The 17,272-nt window shown below is 39.7% G+C and overlaps 1 protein-coding gene across 3 annotated transcripts in view; it reads left to right on the forward strand.

Annotated features, from left to right (window-relative positions):
• The window catches only part of traf3ip1 (TNF receptor-associated factor 3 interacting protein 1), an 84,868-nt gene that overhangs the window by 20,091 nt on the left and 47,505 nt on the right, over positions 1-17,272 (forward strand). For 2 of the 3 annotated variants that reach the window (XM_055638480.1, XM_055638478.1), the window contains exons 2-6: positions 1,179-1,247; positions 6,922-7,083; positions 10,673-10,819; positions 12,263-12,703; positions 14,343-14,426. In XM_055638480.1, coding sequence (XP_055494455.1) covers positions 1,227-1,247; positions 6,922-7,083; positions 10,673-10,819; positions 12,263-12,703; positions 14,343-14,426 — 855 coding nt within the window. In that variant the 5' untranslated portion in view covers positions 1,179-1,226. The remainder of the gene's footprint in view (positions 1-1,178; positions 1,248-6,921; positions 7,084-10,672; positions 10,820-12,262; positions 12,704-14,342; positions 14,427-17,272) is intronic. The other variant, XM_055638479.1, reaches the window with a different exon arrangement.

A 17,272-nucleotide genomic window follows, 5' to 3' on the forward strand; every position in this document is an offset into this window, starting at 1 on the left:
GTAAGCATGTCGGTGATGAGTGGAGACTAGACTCTGCTGCATGGTTCTAACACGTGCATTCTCTGCACAGACATTGATGCATTCTGGCCACACAATCGCATGATCCAGTGCAAACTCATGATTTGCAGAACATAGAAAAAATGATACTTCACAGGAGTGCAAATTATTTAATGTAAATTAATATTCAAATGTGAACAATTCAATGTAATAACTTTGGACATGAGTTTATTGATACTATTTAAAGTTCCCAGAGATCATTGGTAATTAATTTCTCAACATTTTAAATAAAAAAATAAAACTTACCATTTAGCATTTGAAGTTATAGCACAAGATCAGATTGATAGTCATTTTCTTTCGTCCTAAATTCAAGCAGGCGTAACACCAATTTTCAGTAGGTTTTCCCATTACATTCCTACTTTTGAGTATCTTGACAGTGAGCTCATGCCCCAGCTGTGGATAGATACATTGACAAACAAGCTTAAAACATTTACAACATGTTATATATTGAATGTGGACCAGAAAGTCGAAATCATTTCAATATAGTTGCTTAGTTGACTTGTTACCATGTTGTAAATATTTGTACGCTTGAAGTACATAAACAATGATGTTGTAATCTGTGCTGCATGGATATTGAATTTGTTTTTTCTGTCACTATGGTACATCAACAAACATGCCGTGGTGATTTCTCAAAAGTCCAATGGTGCAAACTGTTTAGGTCTTTTATTCAGGTTTCCATAATTATTGAATGTTTACCAGAAACTGCCAAAATATTAGTGACTTCTAGTAAGGAGGAAATTGTTTATTAAAAATATATGGCTAGAAGGGTTAAGTGAGTGGACCAAAGGTGGCAGATGGAGTACAGTGAGGGGAAATTTGAGGTTGCAAGTACATTCGGAGTATTACGTTTGAGTTTGGTTAGATTTGAATTTTAACCTGTTAGTAAGATGAGATTTAGGAGGAATTTAAACTTGCAGTTTCTGTGAGAGAATCACGGTACAGGAGGTTGATGGTGTATTCAAATTCCTGAGACGAAATTTGATGGGCATATGGTTGGTAAGACTGCAGAGCTTGAGAGTCAGTTTGTTGAGAAGGGAATGATGATAACCATTTTGAATGATAAAGAGGCAGGTTTCTAAACTGAATGAGTTGCTCTTTTGTTTACAGGTTTTTGTTTACAGGTTATAAGGATCACCGGGTTCTTGAAAGGACTGTATACAGACTTTGAGATGAAATCTGACAATGTTAAGGTAAGTAGGAAATTATTGTATACATTGAAAAGAGTTTATAAATTGAGCTAATATAAGATTAGCCTAAACAAAATAATTTAAGATAATTAAATTAATGTCTATAAAATCTAAATGATCTGAGGGTTGATTGGCCGTTTTAAAATCCCACCAAGGAGAACAGTGGGGAGATCGGCCGAAATTGTTTAATACTGACCCCTCCTCAATTTAGATTGTATGTAGAATCTCAAAATGAGACCTGATGGAGATGAATGTAGACTTTGAACTTGGTTTGGATACATGTTGGGGTACTATAGACAGTATGAAGATAAAAGATGTGCAATTGGATTTGCAGTTGTAACAAGTAATGTTCCCGAGAGGTTGCTACCGAGTCTCAAATTATCAGCAAATTTATGACATGCTGATTTTTTTTTTGATGGCTGGAAGTATCACAATACTTGAATGAAATATATAGATTAACTACAATCTAACCAATATTTGGTCTACTTGTGCCCCAATGTTATTAGGTGGCCTGATATGGATGTTTGTTTGAAGTTAGTATGAAAAAGCATAGTGTGTCCAGCTGCTTACTTCCTGTGTCCCACAGAAATGTGTTTCAGATGCACGGCTGTTTAGGTATTCAAAATATAACTATCAGTTCTGATAAATTGGAAAATCTGAGTAAATACTACAAATAAGAGAGATCTTTGTTCATTTTGCCTTTTATTGTTGTGGTTGAAACCTGCTGTTCACTCCACTAAGTCACAGATTTTGTGGAACAAAGTTTGGAGACACGTGTTAATAGGAAGTTATTGTAACATGGTGGATTTGGCAGAATAAAGGAAAGTATGTTAGAGTCGTACACCATGGAAATAGGCCTTTCAGCCTAACCCGTCCATGCTGACCAAGATGCCCCATCTAATCTAGCCCAATTTGCCCAAATTTGGCTTGTATCCCTCTAAACCTTCCCTATTCATGAACCTGTAGAAGTTGTTTTAAAATATTGTTATTGTATCTGTCCCAATTATCTCCTCCTGCAGCTCATTCCTTATACCCACCACCCTCTGAGAAAAGGGTTGCCCTTTGGGATTCTATTAAATCTATCCCCTTTCACTTCAAACCCATGACCTTTGGTTCTGGATTCCTCTACCTAGGGTAAAATAGCCTGAGCATTCATCCTCTCAATTCCCCTCATGATTTTATACATCTCCATAAGATTACCACTTAGCCTCCTGCACTCCAAGGAATAAAGTCCTAGCTTGTTCATTATCTCCCAATAACTCAGGCCCATGAGTCCTGGCAACATAAATCTTCTTTGCACATTTTCAAACTTAATGACATCCTTCCTTTTGCTGGTGACTAAAACACAATACTCCAAATGCAGCCTTATTCAATAGCCTGACTGATGAAGGCCAATATACCTAAATCCTTCTTCACCATGCTATATAGCTGTTGTACCACTGACAGGTAACTGCACACTAGTAATTCTAGATCCCTCTGCTCTATAACACTCTCCATGGATGTGCCATTCACTGTGTAGGTCGTGCCCTGGTTTAATTTCCCTAAGTGCAACACTTCACACTTATCTGCATTGAAATTTATTAGCCATTCCTCAGCCCACTTGCCCAGCTGATTAAGATCCTGTTGTAATTTTTGATAACCATCTTCACAGTTTACGATACCACCTACTTTAGTGTGAAATGCAAACTTACTCATCATGCCTGGCATATTCTCATCTCCATCGTTAATATAAACTGCAAAGAGCAACGGGCTCAGCAGCGATCCCTGAGGCACAGGATTAGTCACTGGCTTCCATTCAAAAAAATAACTTCCACCACGACCTTCTGCTTCCTTCCATGAAGCCAATTCTGTATCCAGGCAGCTACCTCTCCTTGGATGCCATGTGATCTAACCTTCCAGAGCAGTCTACCATGTGGAACCTTATCATAGGCCTTGTTGACGTCCATATAGACAAAGTCTATGCCCTTGCTCATGTCAACTGTCTTGGTTACTTGGTTGCTATTTGGTTAATAAAGGATGTTTCAACGATAAAACTTCAAAGTCATGAATGTGATACATGGGAATGTAAGGATAACATTTTTTTCCTAAGAGTAGCGATGGAACTCCTGTACGTATAGTTAATAATTAAGCCAAACCGAGGTTTCAAAAGGGAATTGGATTGATGCTTAGGGGCCAATGATTTGCAGAATTAAGGAGATGGAGAGGGAGAACGGCACTATTGTTTTATTGGAGCTGGCATTGGCTGAGTAGCAAGGCTTCCTTCTGTACCATTTATGATTCTGTTGTAATATATACCATCTTTAAAGTTATGAACATGTGGTTTTTGTCAGCCATATCAATGACTCCATTAACATTTGCTTTGAGACTTAGCAGTCAAACATTCCAAGATGTTACTTGCTTTCTAAAACAAAACTTAGATTAAGAAGATCTGTTACTTTTTTTAAATTGTGTATGAGCAAAGGATGTTAAGAGCTATTATCTATTTATGTGACTGGCCTATTCAGAAGTTAGTCAGATGTGCTGCCAATGGTGACCCCATTCAAGCAACTGGTGTTGTAAATGTATGAATTCCTTTCCTCCCTGTATCTTAAGAGAGATTATTTCCCAGAGGTTGTTCAAGCGCACCTGCAGAAGTTACTGGAAGCATAATGGCATGTTTGCAATACCCACCAATATTGGTGGATTTAGGAGATAGGAAAAAAAATCTCATGACTTTCAAATAATCATGTATTACAATGTCCTGTTAGTTTGATAAATTGGTTAAAGAGATATATCTTTGTACATTGAAGATATCCTTGTTGCGTTTACCATATGAATCTTTGGAGATTTATGATGGAAAAGTAAATATGATCTTAGGATCGCGGTGGAAAATCCAATCTGTGAGCTGGATCCCTCCAGCAATTTCTGGGTCTGGTTAATAAGCCATCTATTGTCTCAGGTTATTTGCAAAAATCTTCCAAAGATTCCAATGATTTTGTCCCATAGAGTCCAGGATATCACTGATTGAAGAACAAAAAGCTCATCAGAGAAAAACATTTCATATTACAATATGGCTTCAGTTAAATGTATATAATCTCTCTGGGGTAAATAGTTAGTTATTTTAAAAATCTCTCCATGAAAAATGTCAAGAAATCAACTAGTTTGTTACTATTTCAAACATAAATTATGAGCTTTTGTTTTAATATATTTGATCAACAATTTTCATGCCAAGAACTCAGGAAAATAAAAATTGCTTTTATGATTATAATCTTCAAATATTGAAGCAAAGCCATAATAACCTGTAAATGATAGTAATTCTTAAGTAATTACTATTCTTTGATGTATGTTGTAAACCACTTCCACAGGGATTCTCACATACCATGATGAAACATAAATTTGAAACTTTAATACTTTTGATTCATTGGGTGTCTTATGCATGATGGTCAATCATAATGTCATTAGAAAACATTAAAGGAATGACATGCAATAAAATCCTTTCATTACTTTGTAACAATTATGTTGTGGATATTGTTTTTTGAAGATAAAAGGCTACTGCCTCAATCTGTTTTATATTTATTGTTGCTTTTAAAATTTGGTTATTTGGTAAATATTGCATTTGTAATCTAGGTTTGTGCCTCATTTATCTTGTATGACTGATTGTGGGTAAGATATATATTGATAATAAATGGGTGGAGGTGGAGTATAGTGAGGTGACTTGAGGAGTAACAGACCAAGCAAGTTGACTCTTTCAGGCTTTTAACATGTTTTTTTTAAGAGTTAGCCATGCAATTTACTTCAAACACAACTTGCCATTTGTTTTAAAATTATAAAATCTGGGATCCTCTTCAAAACCAATATTGGAACCCTCTTCAAAAGCAAGAGTCCCTCTCTTATTATGCTTTGTCGGGTCCTAGGGTTAGTTGTGGTCCATGATTTCAGTACCTCTTTATTGTACTTTAGGGTTGTTGCTTTTTAATTTTCGTCCTTTGATGCTCGCAGTTCCAGAGATGAAATCCTGTGTATTTTCGTTGCTTGAACTGTTGTGTAATCAAGCTTCCATGCATTGTTTTCCTTTCTTATTTTGATCTTTGTTGTGGTATTTTTGATCTCACACTAGATTTTTTTCTGATGAAATCTGGGTTCCAGACTTTCACCCCTTGGGTTTCCCCCATTACATCAATGAGTTCTTCCATTACTTCAATGAATTCTGGAGACACAAGAGACAACAAATGCTAGAAAATGATGACACAAGAGATTTCATATTTTGGAAAATGGAGACACTAGAGACTGCAGATGCTGTGAACTGACACCCCCATCTGCATTTCCTCCATTTCCTGAATATCTACTCACCCCTTCATCCCCCAGATTAAACAGACATGGAATTCCTTTGCTCCTCATCTTTCACCCCATTTGCCTCTACATCCAGCATCGCCCAGCATTTCCACCAGTTCCAATGGTATCCCACTACCTGTCACTGCATCCCACCCCTACCTTTCTTCTTTCTGCAGCTATGACTCTCAGTGACCCACTGATCTGCTCATTCTGTTCCACACAAACCATCCTATCTCCTGGCACTTTCTCTAGAAGCATTAGGAAGTACCACACCTGTCCCTTCACCACCTCCTTCATTTCCATCCAGACCCAAATAGTCTTTCTAGGTGAAGCAAGATACACATTTATCTGCTCAAAACTGGTTGACTGCATTTGGTATTTACAACATGGCCTCCCCTACATCGTTGAGATCAAGTGTGGACTAGGCAACAGTTTTGCAGAGCATTCCGTGCTATGCAATGGCCATCTTGAGCTAATGGTTGCATTTCATTTCATTGCCCTTTCCAATTCCCACTCTGACCTGTCTGTCCGCAGTCTTTACTACTGCCACAGTGAGCCCAAGCACTCATCTCATATTCTGCTGGGTCGTCCTACAACCCAAGGGTATGAGCACTGAATTTTCCAATTTCAGGTAACCTAAACCCCTTTGGTTGCTTTCCCACTCGCATAAGTCCACCCTGGGTCTGTCCTTTTGCTCACTTCTTCCATCTCTCCTTCCCCCCCACCCACCACCCTTTAACAAGACCCATCATCCTCCTCAGCCTGGTTCCAACTGTCTATCAACAACATGCCTATCTGCCTGGGATAGGCAGGCCATCCATTCTTTATCAACCCTATCTACCCTCTTCTCCATCTGCCCATCTTCCCATCCACCATCTGGTTCCATCTATCCCCAAACAGCCTCTGTCTTGCTCTCCCTTTCACTTCAATGTAACGGTTATCTTCTCTCTAAACTCCCAGTCCTGATGCAGGGTCTTGATCTAAAACATCAACATTCCTTTGCTTCCACAGATGCTGTCTGGCCAGCTGAATTCTTTCAGCAGTCTTTTTTCTTTCTTCATTGAGCTTAGTTGTGAATTTGAATTTGTTCCACAGCAGACAATCTGGATTATTACTTAAGTGATCAATGAAATATTGCTTTAATGCTTGAGCCAAGCTTTCATATAAATTGTTACTTGAAGCACAATTTGCATATTTTAAAGGTTAAAGAATAAATCCCATTGGAATACAGGCTGAAGATGTGAGGGAAAGTTCACCATTTGTCATGCTAATACCTATCCTTCAATTCATGTTTCAACTGCTTATCTCAGCGTCCAGTTTAAATTTTGCCTTCCCAATTTATGTATTTTCCTTTTTATTTTGTCAGGATAAAGATGCTAAAATTGCATTCCTACAGAAGGCTATTGATGTAGTGATGATGGTGTCTGGTGATTCTTTGTCTGTGAAACCTGCACGCATCGTGGCTGGTCACGAACCAGAGAAAACTAATGAGCTTTTGCAAGCTATTGCAAAATGTTGCCTTAACAAGGTAAATGTTTCTGGGGAAGAGGAAATGGATAAAAGATGAATAAAAGATGTTCAGCATCTACACTTGTGGGGCACTTGTTATGCTTATTAGTTCCGTGTTACTCAAAAATGTCAGAACTGAATTTTTCAAGAGTCTTGCCTTTCTATTAAAGACAAGAATAATGGGCGCATAAGGAAGGAAGTTCTAAAAGGCAGATTTTGCTGTTGAGCTAGCAATGAAGCTGTTGGCCCTCATAGTTATTCATGTACAAATGGAACGGCAATGTCACTTGAGGGTCCTGATTCGATACAAATATCTAAAACATGATGTTCAAGATGTCCGATGCTGTGAAATGTATCTTTTTTTCTCTTCAATTCACAACACCTCCAAGTTTTATGAAATATTCATACACAGTGTCCTCCATAATGTTTGGGACAAAGACCCATCATTCATTTATTTGCCTCCGTACTCTGCAATAAGAAATTTGCAAATAGAAAAACACGTGGTTAAAGTGCACGTTGTCATACTTTAATAAAGGCCATTTTTATACATTTTGGTTTCACCATGTATACAGCAGTTTATACATAGTCCCCCACCCCCTCATGTTTGGGACACAGCAGTGTCATGTAAATTAAAATAGTCATGTTTAATATTTTGTTGCATATCCTTTGCATGCAATGACTGTTTGAAGTCTGCGATTCATGGACATCACCTGACATCACATGGAGGGCACTGTATCTTGTGTTCTTCAAATCCCAAGTCTGAATTGTTCATATTTATTAAGAAATGTAATTTCCTTGTTCTTCTCTAAGGACACTATATTTAAAGGAGCAATATGGCTTCATGTTCTATTACTGTGGTTTGGACACGTTTATACCAGGGCTGGAACACTGACTAATGATCAGCAGTTAGAGCCAGAATTGCAGGCACTTGCCGTCTTTTTGTTTGGAAGGCATAGTCACCTGCCATTCATGGAGTTAGCACCTATTGTCTGAATACATCCCATAAAAGGGAGTATTATAATTTTTTTTTTAAACAGCAAGAGTTGTACAGTTGAAAGAAGATTAAACAATTGGATAAGAACCTATTTCTTGGGTTGCGAAAGGCAGTGATGGGCAAAGGGTGGGGGTGGGGGGGGCAATGGGGGTGGAAGAGGTGGGCGGGTATAATTTCAAATGGAAGTGTGAAGGATATTCTGAATTTATCCTTTAAAAATAAGGATGCCAAAATTTCAAGATTAATGGGCCTTTCCCTCTTATGCGACTATTTCGGCGACTGCCGGCACCTAGCATAGGTCGTTGCAGGCCGCCGAAAATTTTGGGCATGTTGAAAATCCAGTGACGACCAGAACAAGGTACGACTCTTTGGGCTACTACTCATGATTATACAGGTTTCACCCCGCGATTTTTAACATGTTGAAAATTTTCGGCAACCTGCAGCGACCTACGACGGGTGCCGGCAGTTGCCGAAAAAGGCCCCATAAGACGGATGCAGATCATTGTTAGGTTACAGTTCTCAGTGATGTGGTCAAATCGCAACTTGAATGATCCAGTGTTAGAATAGGCTTGAGATATTGAATGACCTTGTGTTCTTATATATCATCATTTGATTCCCCCAGAATCATTTTTATTCAAATCAATTTGTGGCTTTCCAAGAATATCTCGACAACTCATCTATTGAAAATGTGTATCGAGTGTTACATTTTGTAAGATAGAAGGTGCTTTTTTTTTTCTTTTCTTTTTTAATTACTGAAGTTATCATCCTTGGTAACTTTCATTCTGATGCTTCTGCACTAAATAATTGAGAAAGACATCAACAAAGGCCATGTTGTTTCAACATCCTAAATTTAAGATGGAATCTGGCAGTTGTCCAACAGTTGTTAATTTGTTTTGTGTTTATCATTCTTATGCATGCTGTTCCTAATCCTGTGAAATGTTCCATGAGGAAATCCAGACGGTTGACCTGATCTGTTTGGCTATGCTTGGAATTCTAGCCTTTTGCTGGATGCATTTTCAGTTTTAATTCCTACATTGGCAGGGGAATAAAGGCAATCACATAACAGCTAAAAATCTATCGATCTGTCATGAATATGTTCAGGAACAGCTTTGTAGGGGAGTTAATCCAAAGCGATCTCTTCTCATCTTCATCAATGCAGAAAAGCACAGCTGAAGGAAATTTTGTCATCATCTTCTTGAATGACGCAGGGGACCGAATAGTCTATTTCTGATTGTATTTCTTATGCTTTGATTTGACGACCCAAGTTCAAAGCTATGATCTATTAGAGTAAATTAAGTGTTATGACTGAAATCTAATTAGCTTATTTAGTTTTTAATAGAAACTTAATTAAATAATATCTTATTTGTTTGTATCAGTACTTTGCGCCGTAAACAAAAATATTTTACTTTTTTCTTAAATAACATTTAAATGTTTTTTTCAAAGAAAGCTCTTTAAAAGTGTGGAGCATGTTTCATCAACCTTGGGAGTCAAAGATGATTAATTCGTTAGACCTCATTTGGACTACGCAGTTACAGCATGGGACCCATACACAAATAAAAACATTTCTTCCATCGAACGTGTCCAAAGACAGGCAGCTCGATTTGTTACTAACACCTATGAGAGAGAAGTGAGTGCCACCAAACATCTGAATACTCTGGGGTGGAACCCTCTCCAAGACAGACGTGAAGCTCACCGTTTGACCTGTTTTTACAAAATGTTAAATGGTCAGCTCGACATAGACAACAAGACCTACACCAAACCCAAACCAATTAGGAGCAAACGAGGGCATTTGATCCAATTTGTGATCCCAGCTACAAAGACAGATGTATACAGCAATTTGTTCTTCCCCCGCACAATTAAAGCATGGAATAATCTCCACCCAACTATAGTTACCCAACCAGATGCAATTAAATTTAAAGTAGCTCTTTCTTCCCAATAACCCTTTCTCGCTTAAGCCCTCCCTTCACCACCTCCAGTTTAAATTCCATTTGGAATATTTTGGAGGACCAAGAAACCAAGAATTCAGATCCAGTCAAATGTCAAAAATATATTTGACATTTAGGTTTGGCATGTGTGCTTAATGCATAGTTGTGTCTGAAAAGTGCTGCGTAAAGTCAAAGATTGATGTCCCTGATTGATCAGTTGAGAAGTTAAAAGTGGGCCTTTGGATAGATGTCAGAATGGTATATTGTAAGCAGAAACAGGGAGGATATTGATTCTGATGAAGACCTTGACTGATCATCCATCATTGGTTGGTGAAATATGTGTGATATATTGTGTCATTTACTAACTTGGTGTTGCAGAATGTTTTACTCTTCAATGTGTTTTTGGTAAGTTGCAAGTGTTGCATTTTATGTAACTACTCAGTTTTAGCTGGAGTAACTCAGTGGGTCAGACAGCATATCTGGAGAAAATGAATAGGTGACGTTTCAGGTCGAGACCTTTCTTCAGACAGATTTGGGTAGATTAGGTAGACCTGGGTAGATCAAAGATCTATGTTTACTTTCTCCATTTACAGGCTTTAAAATAAACATTGTGGATCAGTCACTGTAGTAGATTTGTGGAAAAGAAGTGGGAACAATGATATTAATTAGCTTTCTTTCCCACTATCCAGCTTTCTAGTGATGATTCTGTGAGGAGGGTCCTTACTGGAGAAAAGACAGATCCTAAAGCAAAAGCACCATCTAGCTCCAAATCTCAGGGGAAAGAAAACAGAGAAAAAAGTGATGAGCACAAGAGGCAAAAAGACAAAGAACTGGAGGTAATCAATATATCACTTGGGGATGCATAATATAAACATTATATTTTGAAGTGGTGGAATATTATTAAAGTAAATGAATCATTGAAGTTGTCTCTTCTTATACCTATCAAAGTAACTACACATTTCTGAAACAACTTTGGATGTAATTTCAGATATCCTGAAGATGATAATGACATTGAATAAATATGTTCTTTTTTTCCATAAATGTAGTTAAAATATAAAATTAATTTTATGAATCTTTTATGAATCGTTAATATTTGTAGATACAGTATATTTAAAGTAGGTAAAATTAAACCAGCAAATAGAGTAAGACATGGGAAAATCTGAAATGGATAAAGTGATAAATACAAGAAAAAATAGGAAATTAACTACATTTCAGCTTTAAAAATCAAATCAAAATCAAATAAGCTTCAAGTGCCTGAAGAAATCTGGAGATATCAATGAATGGCATGTTATTAGAATAATAATTGTACTATGTTTTCCTACCTATCAGCCTCTCCCACTTGGGCCTTTGATTTTAAAATCCACAAGTGTCTTACCCCGTCCCTCTTCAATGAGCCAAATCAGATTAATGTGATTGATTAACTGACTGAAAGTTACAGCATGAAACCAGGCCCTTCTGCCCACTGAGTTCATGTCGACCATCGATCATCCACTCACGTTAGTTCTATGCCATCCCACTTTCGCATCCACTTCAATTCCACACGTATTTGGAGGAGACAGGACCACCCGGAGAAACCCCAGGAGATTGTGCAAACTCCTCACACACAGCATCCGATGTTAGGATTGAACCCGAGTCTCTCATCCATACCTTTACTCCCTTCAGAATTGGCTATAAGTTCTCATGACTAACCACCCTCGTTGCTCCTTCTGTAAACTCGAACACATCCAACACTATTGCATGTGATCCAACTTGCATCAGTCACACTTACTCAACAACCCTGTACTTGCTGACTAACATTGGCTGCTGTGTTTTCAAATATGTGGGTGCTAAGATCTGGAATCCACTCCTGATCTTTTTTCCCCTGCAAATTCTCTTAATTTTTCTCTTAAAATGCTCCTTAAAATCTATGTCTTTGACCCTGCCTGAAATCTACCCATGGCCTGAAGTGATATGTCAATTTTTAAAATACATAGTATTCCTGTATTGAAGTCACTATCTAAATTGTAGTTATTTACTGGTGTTATTGATATTGCTTATTTTTTTCATAACATGTCTGTATATTTGATCTGGTACTTACTCTCTTCTGGATTGCGAAACTCTGGGTAAAATTTAGCACACACTATTTATGCAGCTATGCATGTTAAATTAGATATTTACTAATTCAATAGTCTGTTTACTCATTAAATTGCTAAATTATCTTCATCTTTTAATCTGCTCTAATTTTCACATATTTCAAAATTGCAGTGTTTATAACTGTTGTATCCAATTTGGCTTTCAAGGAAAAGAATGATAATGGAATTAAAGACTCTAGCAGAGACCGAAAAGAAAAAGAACAGTCAAGGGAACGTGGAAAACAAATGGATAAAGAAAGGGATCGACACAAAGATGGTGATAGACGCGAAAGGACTAAAGAACAGGAGCGAGACCGAGCAAAAACAAAAGAAAAGGACCAGGAAAACCACAAGAATCGAGGGGATGGAGAAAGAGTGGAGAAGGAAAAGAATCGAGGAACAGAAAAAGTGGAGAAGGACAAGATTAGAGGTGATGGAGAAAAGGACAAAGAACGAAGTAAAGAGAGAGAGAGAAACAGAGACAAAGAAAAAACGAGAGAAAAAAGAGAGAAGGACAAGAGAGAAGAGCATGAGCATTTGAAAGACCAAAGTAGAGACCAAGAAATGGAAAAGGAAAAAGCCAAAGAACAGGAGAAATCAGAGAGACGGGTAATTAAAAGAAAACCTTTTTTTGTGAAATATCATGGCACTATTTTAGTAGTAAAACATATGACAAATCCAGCAAATGTGTTAGCAATATGAACATTTTTAAAAACGTAGAAAGCAATCCTGTATCTTTGTGTCCTTTGCTCATTGAAAGTAGGAACAGGGGTTAACAGATTTGTAAAGAAGGTATTTGGTATGCTTGCTTTCATTGATCAGGGTTTTGAGAAGAAGTCAGGAAGTCATGTTGCAGCTTTATAGAACTTTGGTTATGCCACATTTGTGTGCAGTTACATTACAGGAAGGCTGTGGGACATTTTCGAGAAGGTGCGGAAGAGGTTTACCAGGATGCTGCCTGGTTGAAGAATATCATCTATAAGGAGAGGGTGGACAACTTGGATTGTTTTCCTTGGAGTGTCAGAGAGTGTTTGAAAGGCTTTTAGATCGACACATAAATATGGAGGGATTTGGAGCACGTTTATGCAAAAGAGTTTAGTTTAACTTGGCATCATGTTCCGCAGCCAAACAGTGAGTCGAAGGTCTTGTTCCTGTGCTGTACTGGTCAATGTTCTATGTAGCTTTTTCTCTGTGCATACAATTTTCCAATTCAATGTCATAATCCTAGATTTCACAAAAACCTAAAGACTGTAGTATCAATTTATCTTAACCGTTCATTATTTAACAGACTTCCTGAATAGACTGCTCATTATTACAATACCTTAGAGCAGGTGTCTGCAATCTTGTTCTGCATAAGGGCCAGGATGCATGTCTGTGAGCGGATGTTCGCATAGATCCCGCCCCGGATGGCAGGCATCAAATCACGTGTTCACATAGATCCCGCCCCTTCGAGGACGCCACCCGGAGCACTGGCGCCTAGTCACGGACGTTCACGAACATGGCGAACCTACAAACCTTTGCCGTGGCTCTGTCCTGAAGGAGGTGGCTCCAATACTCATACTCACTCGTCCCCGGCCTATTGACAACCCCGATCCTGACAGTGAAGCCCAGACATAGAATGTGCGCGGCTGTGCCGGCAGCTTTGCGCAGGATGCAGTGCAGTCAGAGCTCGGCCCCGCTCGGGCGCTTGGCGGCTCCGCAATTCCGCCAAAACAGGCCTCCTTGTGTCCTTGTGTCACCGTGCCTTGGGCCCGGGATGTACCGGAGATGAAGGAAGTCTGCGGGCTGGATGATTACGAGAATGCCTGCGGGCCAGATTTCGACTCACGGGCCGCATTCGACCCGGGGGCTGTAGGTTGTTGTCCCCTGCCTTAGTTTATAGTACAATGGGAGCAAGTTTAAAGTGATTTATAAATTTTAGCAGATTGGTTGCTCACTACAATCAAAGTAGAATGTGTAAAAGGACATATAGCTAAATGTTGACTTGAAATATACTGAGCTTGTGCAGACATACCACATACATCTAGAGTACGGTAAACAATCAGCTTATAAAAATATAAGAACTAGTTTTTTTGGGGACATTTTTAACATCTGCACCTTTACTTTTGTTAATCTGAGGTTAATTTATGATCCGGTTATATAAAGGTTACAGAATTTAAGATTAGGACACTTATGTAATGCAGTTGAGAATTGGTTTCATTTAGGAATCTCTTTTTAAATTCGACTTTTTTTTTTGTTACTACCATAGTCTAAAGTAATTGCAGAGGACAAACCACCCATACAGCCTTCAGAAGTGGTGAAGAAAGACATCAAAACTGATGCAGAGCAAGAGGTGAATAATATTGATTTATCCTGGAACAAAATCATAGTGACAAACAGTTGTTTATTGTAGTGAAATACAAAGTATGTAAGCTAAGTGTGACCCTCAGAATGAACTCAGACTGGCAAAAAAAAATCTGGGCATAAATAAATGAGGTAGTAATTTTACTTTAAAAATCAGGCTAAATATAAGGAAAACAAGAATCTAATTGCCTTGGACTATATATGCAAAAATTACTAAAGGTTGTGATTTGGGGCAATAGGACTATTGGGCAGCACAGTGGCGCAATGATAGAGTTGCTGCTTTACAGCGGCAGACCAGGGTTTTGGTCCTGTCTATATCAGCAAGTCAGGCAGCAACTGTGGGAAGCGAAACAGAGTTAATGGTTCAGGTTGAATGTCCCTTGTCAGAACTGGAAAATTGAGAAAATTAGTTGCAGGGAGAGTGGGAGAGGGATGCTGACTGGTGAATTTCATTGGCTCAATGAAACCCTCCTCTGCTTCCTCCCCTCACCCCTCCCTCCCCATCTCCCTCTTCCCCTTCCCCCTCCCCTCCTCGATTACCTTACCATCCCTGTTTCTACCCCTATCCTCCATTCCCACTCAGCCCGCAGCACTCCCTCCCCCTCCTCCTCACCCTCCCTCTTCTTTCCTCTCTCCTCCTCCCCTCCCCACTCCCCTCACCTCTCCCTCCCTCTCCTTTCCCCTACCCTCAGTCACTCCCTCCCTCCAGAACCCCTCTCCCCGCCCTACCCTCCTCCTCTCCCCTCCCTACCCTCATCCTCTCCCTCTATCCCCTACCCCACTCCTCACAGTCCCTCTTCTTTTCCCTATCTCCCCCCTCCTCCTCCTCTCTCCCACTCCCCTCACCCCTCCCTCCCTCAGTCATTCCCTCCCTCCCTCCAGAACCCCTCTCTCCTCCATACCCTCCTCCTCTCCTACTATCCTCCTGCTCCCCCACTCCTCATCCTTTATCCCCCTGCTCCCCTTCTCCCCACCTCTCCCCTATCCCACCCACCCACAATGAAAACCGCTATTTATAAAAAATAAGAATTTTAAAAAAAATGATATTCTCAATGAAAATCGTGTTTTTTCTTTCAAATAACTTAAATTGACATTTTTAAAAATGAAGTTTGGGATCCCATTGTAACGCTATTGTGTCGTCGAGCGCGGCTGACCAGCAGTGCAAGTGGAAAACTTTTTTGTAAAGTTTAAAATGTCAATAAATTGTAAATTATAACATCAATCTGAACAAAACTTGCTACAGCACATCACAGGACAATGGGGAGTAAGGTGGGCCAAAATTGTAGCACTTTCCTGTACTGTTTTGGCGGAGTTTCGAGAACACGCACACAAACAAGATGAGAATTTTAGTAATATACTAGACCCCCCAACGCAGCCGTTCCCTACCCGTAGCCATTCCCTACCCGCAGCCCCCACGGGAGACGTGGTCCTCGAACTGAAGCCGTCCTTGAAAGGCCAAATTAAATGGCGTCTCTTGAGGTTGAAATGCGGGCGCCAGCAGCCGTTATGGTCGCTGGCCAGCAGGAGGCGACAAAATGAGTGAGTGGGGGGGGGAGAAGGATTTGATTAAAAACGTGTACTTAAAGGCGACGAAATGTAATGAGGAGCGTATACTTAGAAAGAAAAGCGAAATCTCCATAGAAATGGAAAAGATGTGGGAGATTGAGCGTCTGGATTCGGCGTGCCAGTGAATCAAAGGAAGAAAGTAAAAGGATCCATTCCGATTGGACATCTGCGAGCATCAGCCATTCCGATTGGACATCTGCGAGCATCGGCCGTTCCGATTGGACATCTGCGAGTATTGGGCACGAATCAAAAGGCAGAAAGGCAGCCAGTCCTCAGGCACAGAGTTTTATAGATAGATAGATAGAAGATAATATAATATATGTAATATACTTGACTAAGTGGGACCAGTTGGGTCCCTGTCACATGGGAGGCCTGTTTCCCCCCCCCCCCCCGAAGCACCCCCTGCCCCAACGCAATTTTCCACCACTCACCTTTTCCCCCATATTCCAGCACTCACCCATAGCCCCCAACGGTGCAGGGACGTATACCCAGCACTGCCTCCCCCTTATCTTGCTTCGAAGATTTTGAAATGCAGTTTCCCCCTCCCTCTCCTGTTGAGCTAAAATCGTGCTGAAAGGACTGAGTGTGGCTCGATTGCAACTTGGTTGCAAGCTGGGCCAGCAAGGATTTGGATCCCAATAGCAATTGCCCCCTCCCCCTCCTCTTCTGCTAAAAACTTAGTGGAAGGACAGAGTGTTCCCGGATTGCAACTTTGTTGCAAGCTGGGCCAGCAAGAATTTAGCTGTTAAATTCTTAAACTTGAATTTTTAAACATAAAATTATGAATTTTATGAAATATAACATCAATCTGAACTAAACTTTATAGGAACAACCACTGGACAAAGGTGCATAACGTGGTGCAAATTTTAGCGTTAGCTTGTACTGTTTTAGCAAAACAGTACAAGCTAGCGCTAAAATTTGCACCACCTTATGCACCTTTGTCCAGTGGTTACCATCTCACACACACACACCTTTTATTAGTATACTAGACCAAGTGCAGACCCGTTGGGTCTGCTCCCCCAATGGTGTGATCCCCCAACCCAATATTCCACCATGCATCCGTCTCCTCCAATGGAACTGAAGCCGTTCTCAAAAGTAAGATTCCAGCACTGCCCTGCCTTCCTCAGCAGTGGATTAAAAAAAAAATCCAATGGCACCTACCCTACCTGCTGCAGCAGTGAAAAGTTCAGAGTGTTCCTGTCTTGCAACTTTGTTTCGAAGTGTGTTGGAAGCTGACATGTAAATGGAGAAGCCTGTTTATTTTTGAAA

This window comes from Leucoraja erinacea, chromosome 7 (genome assembly GCF_028641065.1).
Source record: "Leucoraja erinacea ecotype New England chromosome 7, Leri_hhj_1, whole genome shotgun sequence".
Lineage (NCBI taxonomy): Eukaryota > Metazoa > Chordata > Chondrichthyes > Rajiformes > Rajidae > Leucoraja > Leucoraja erinaceus.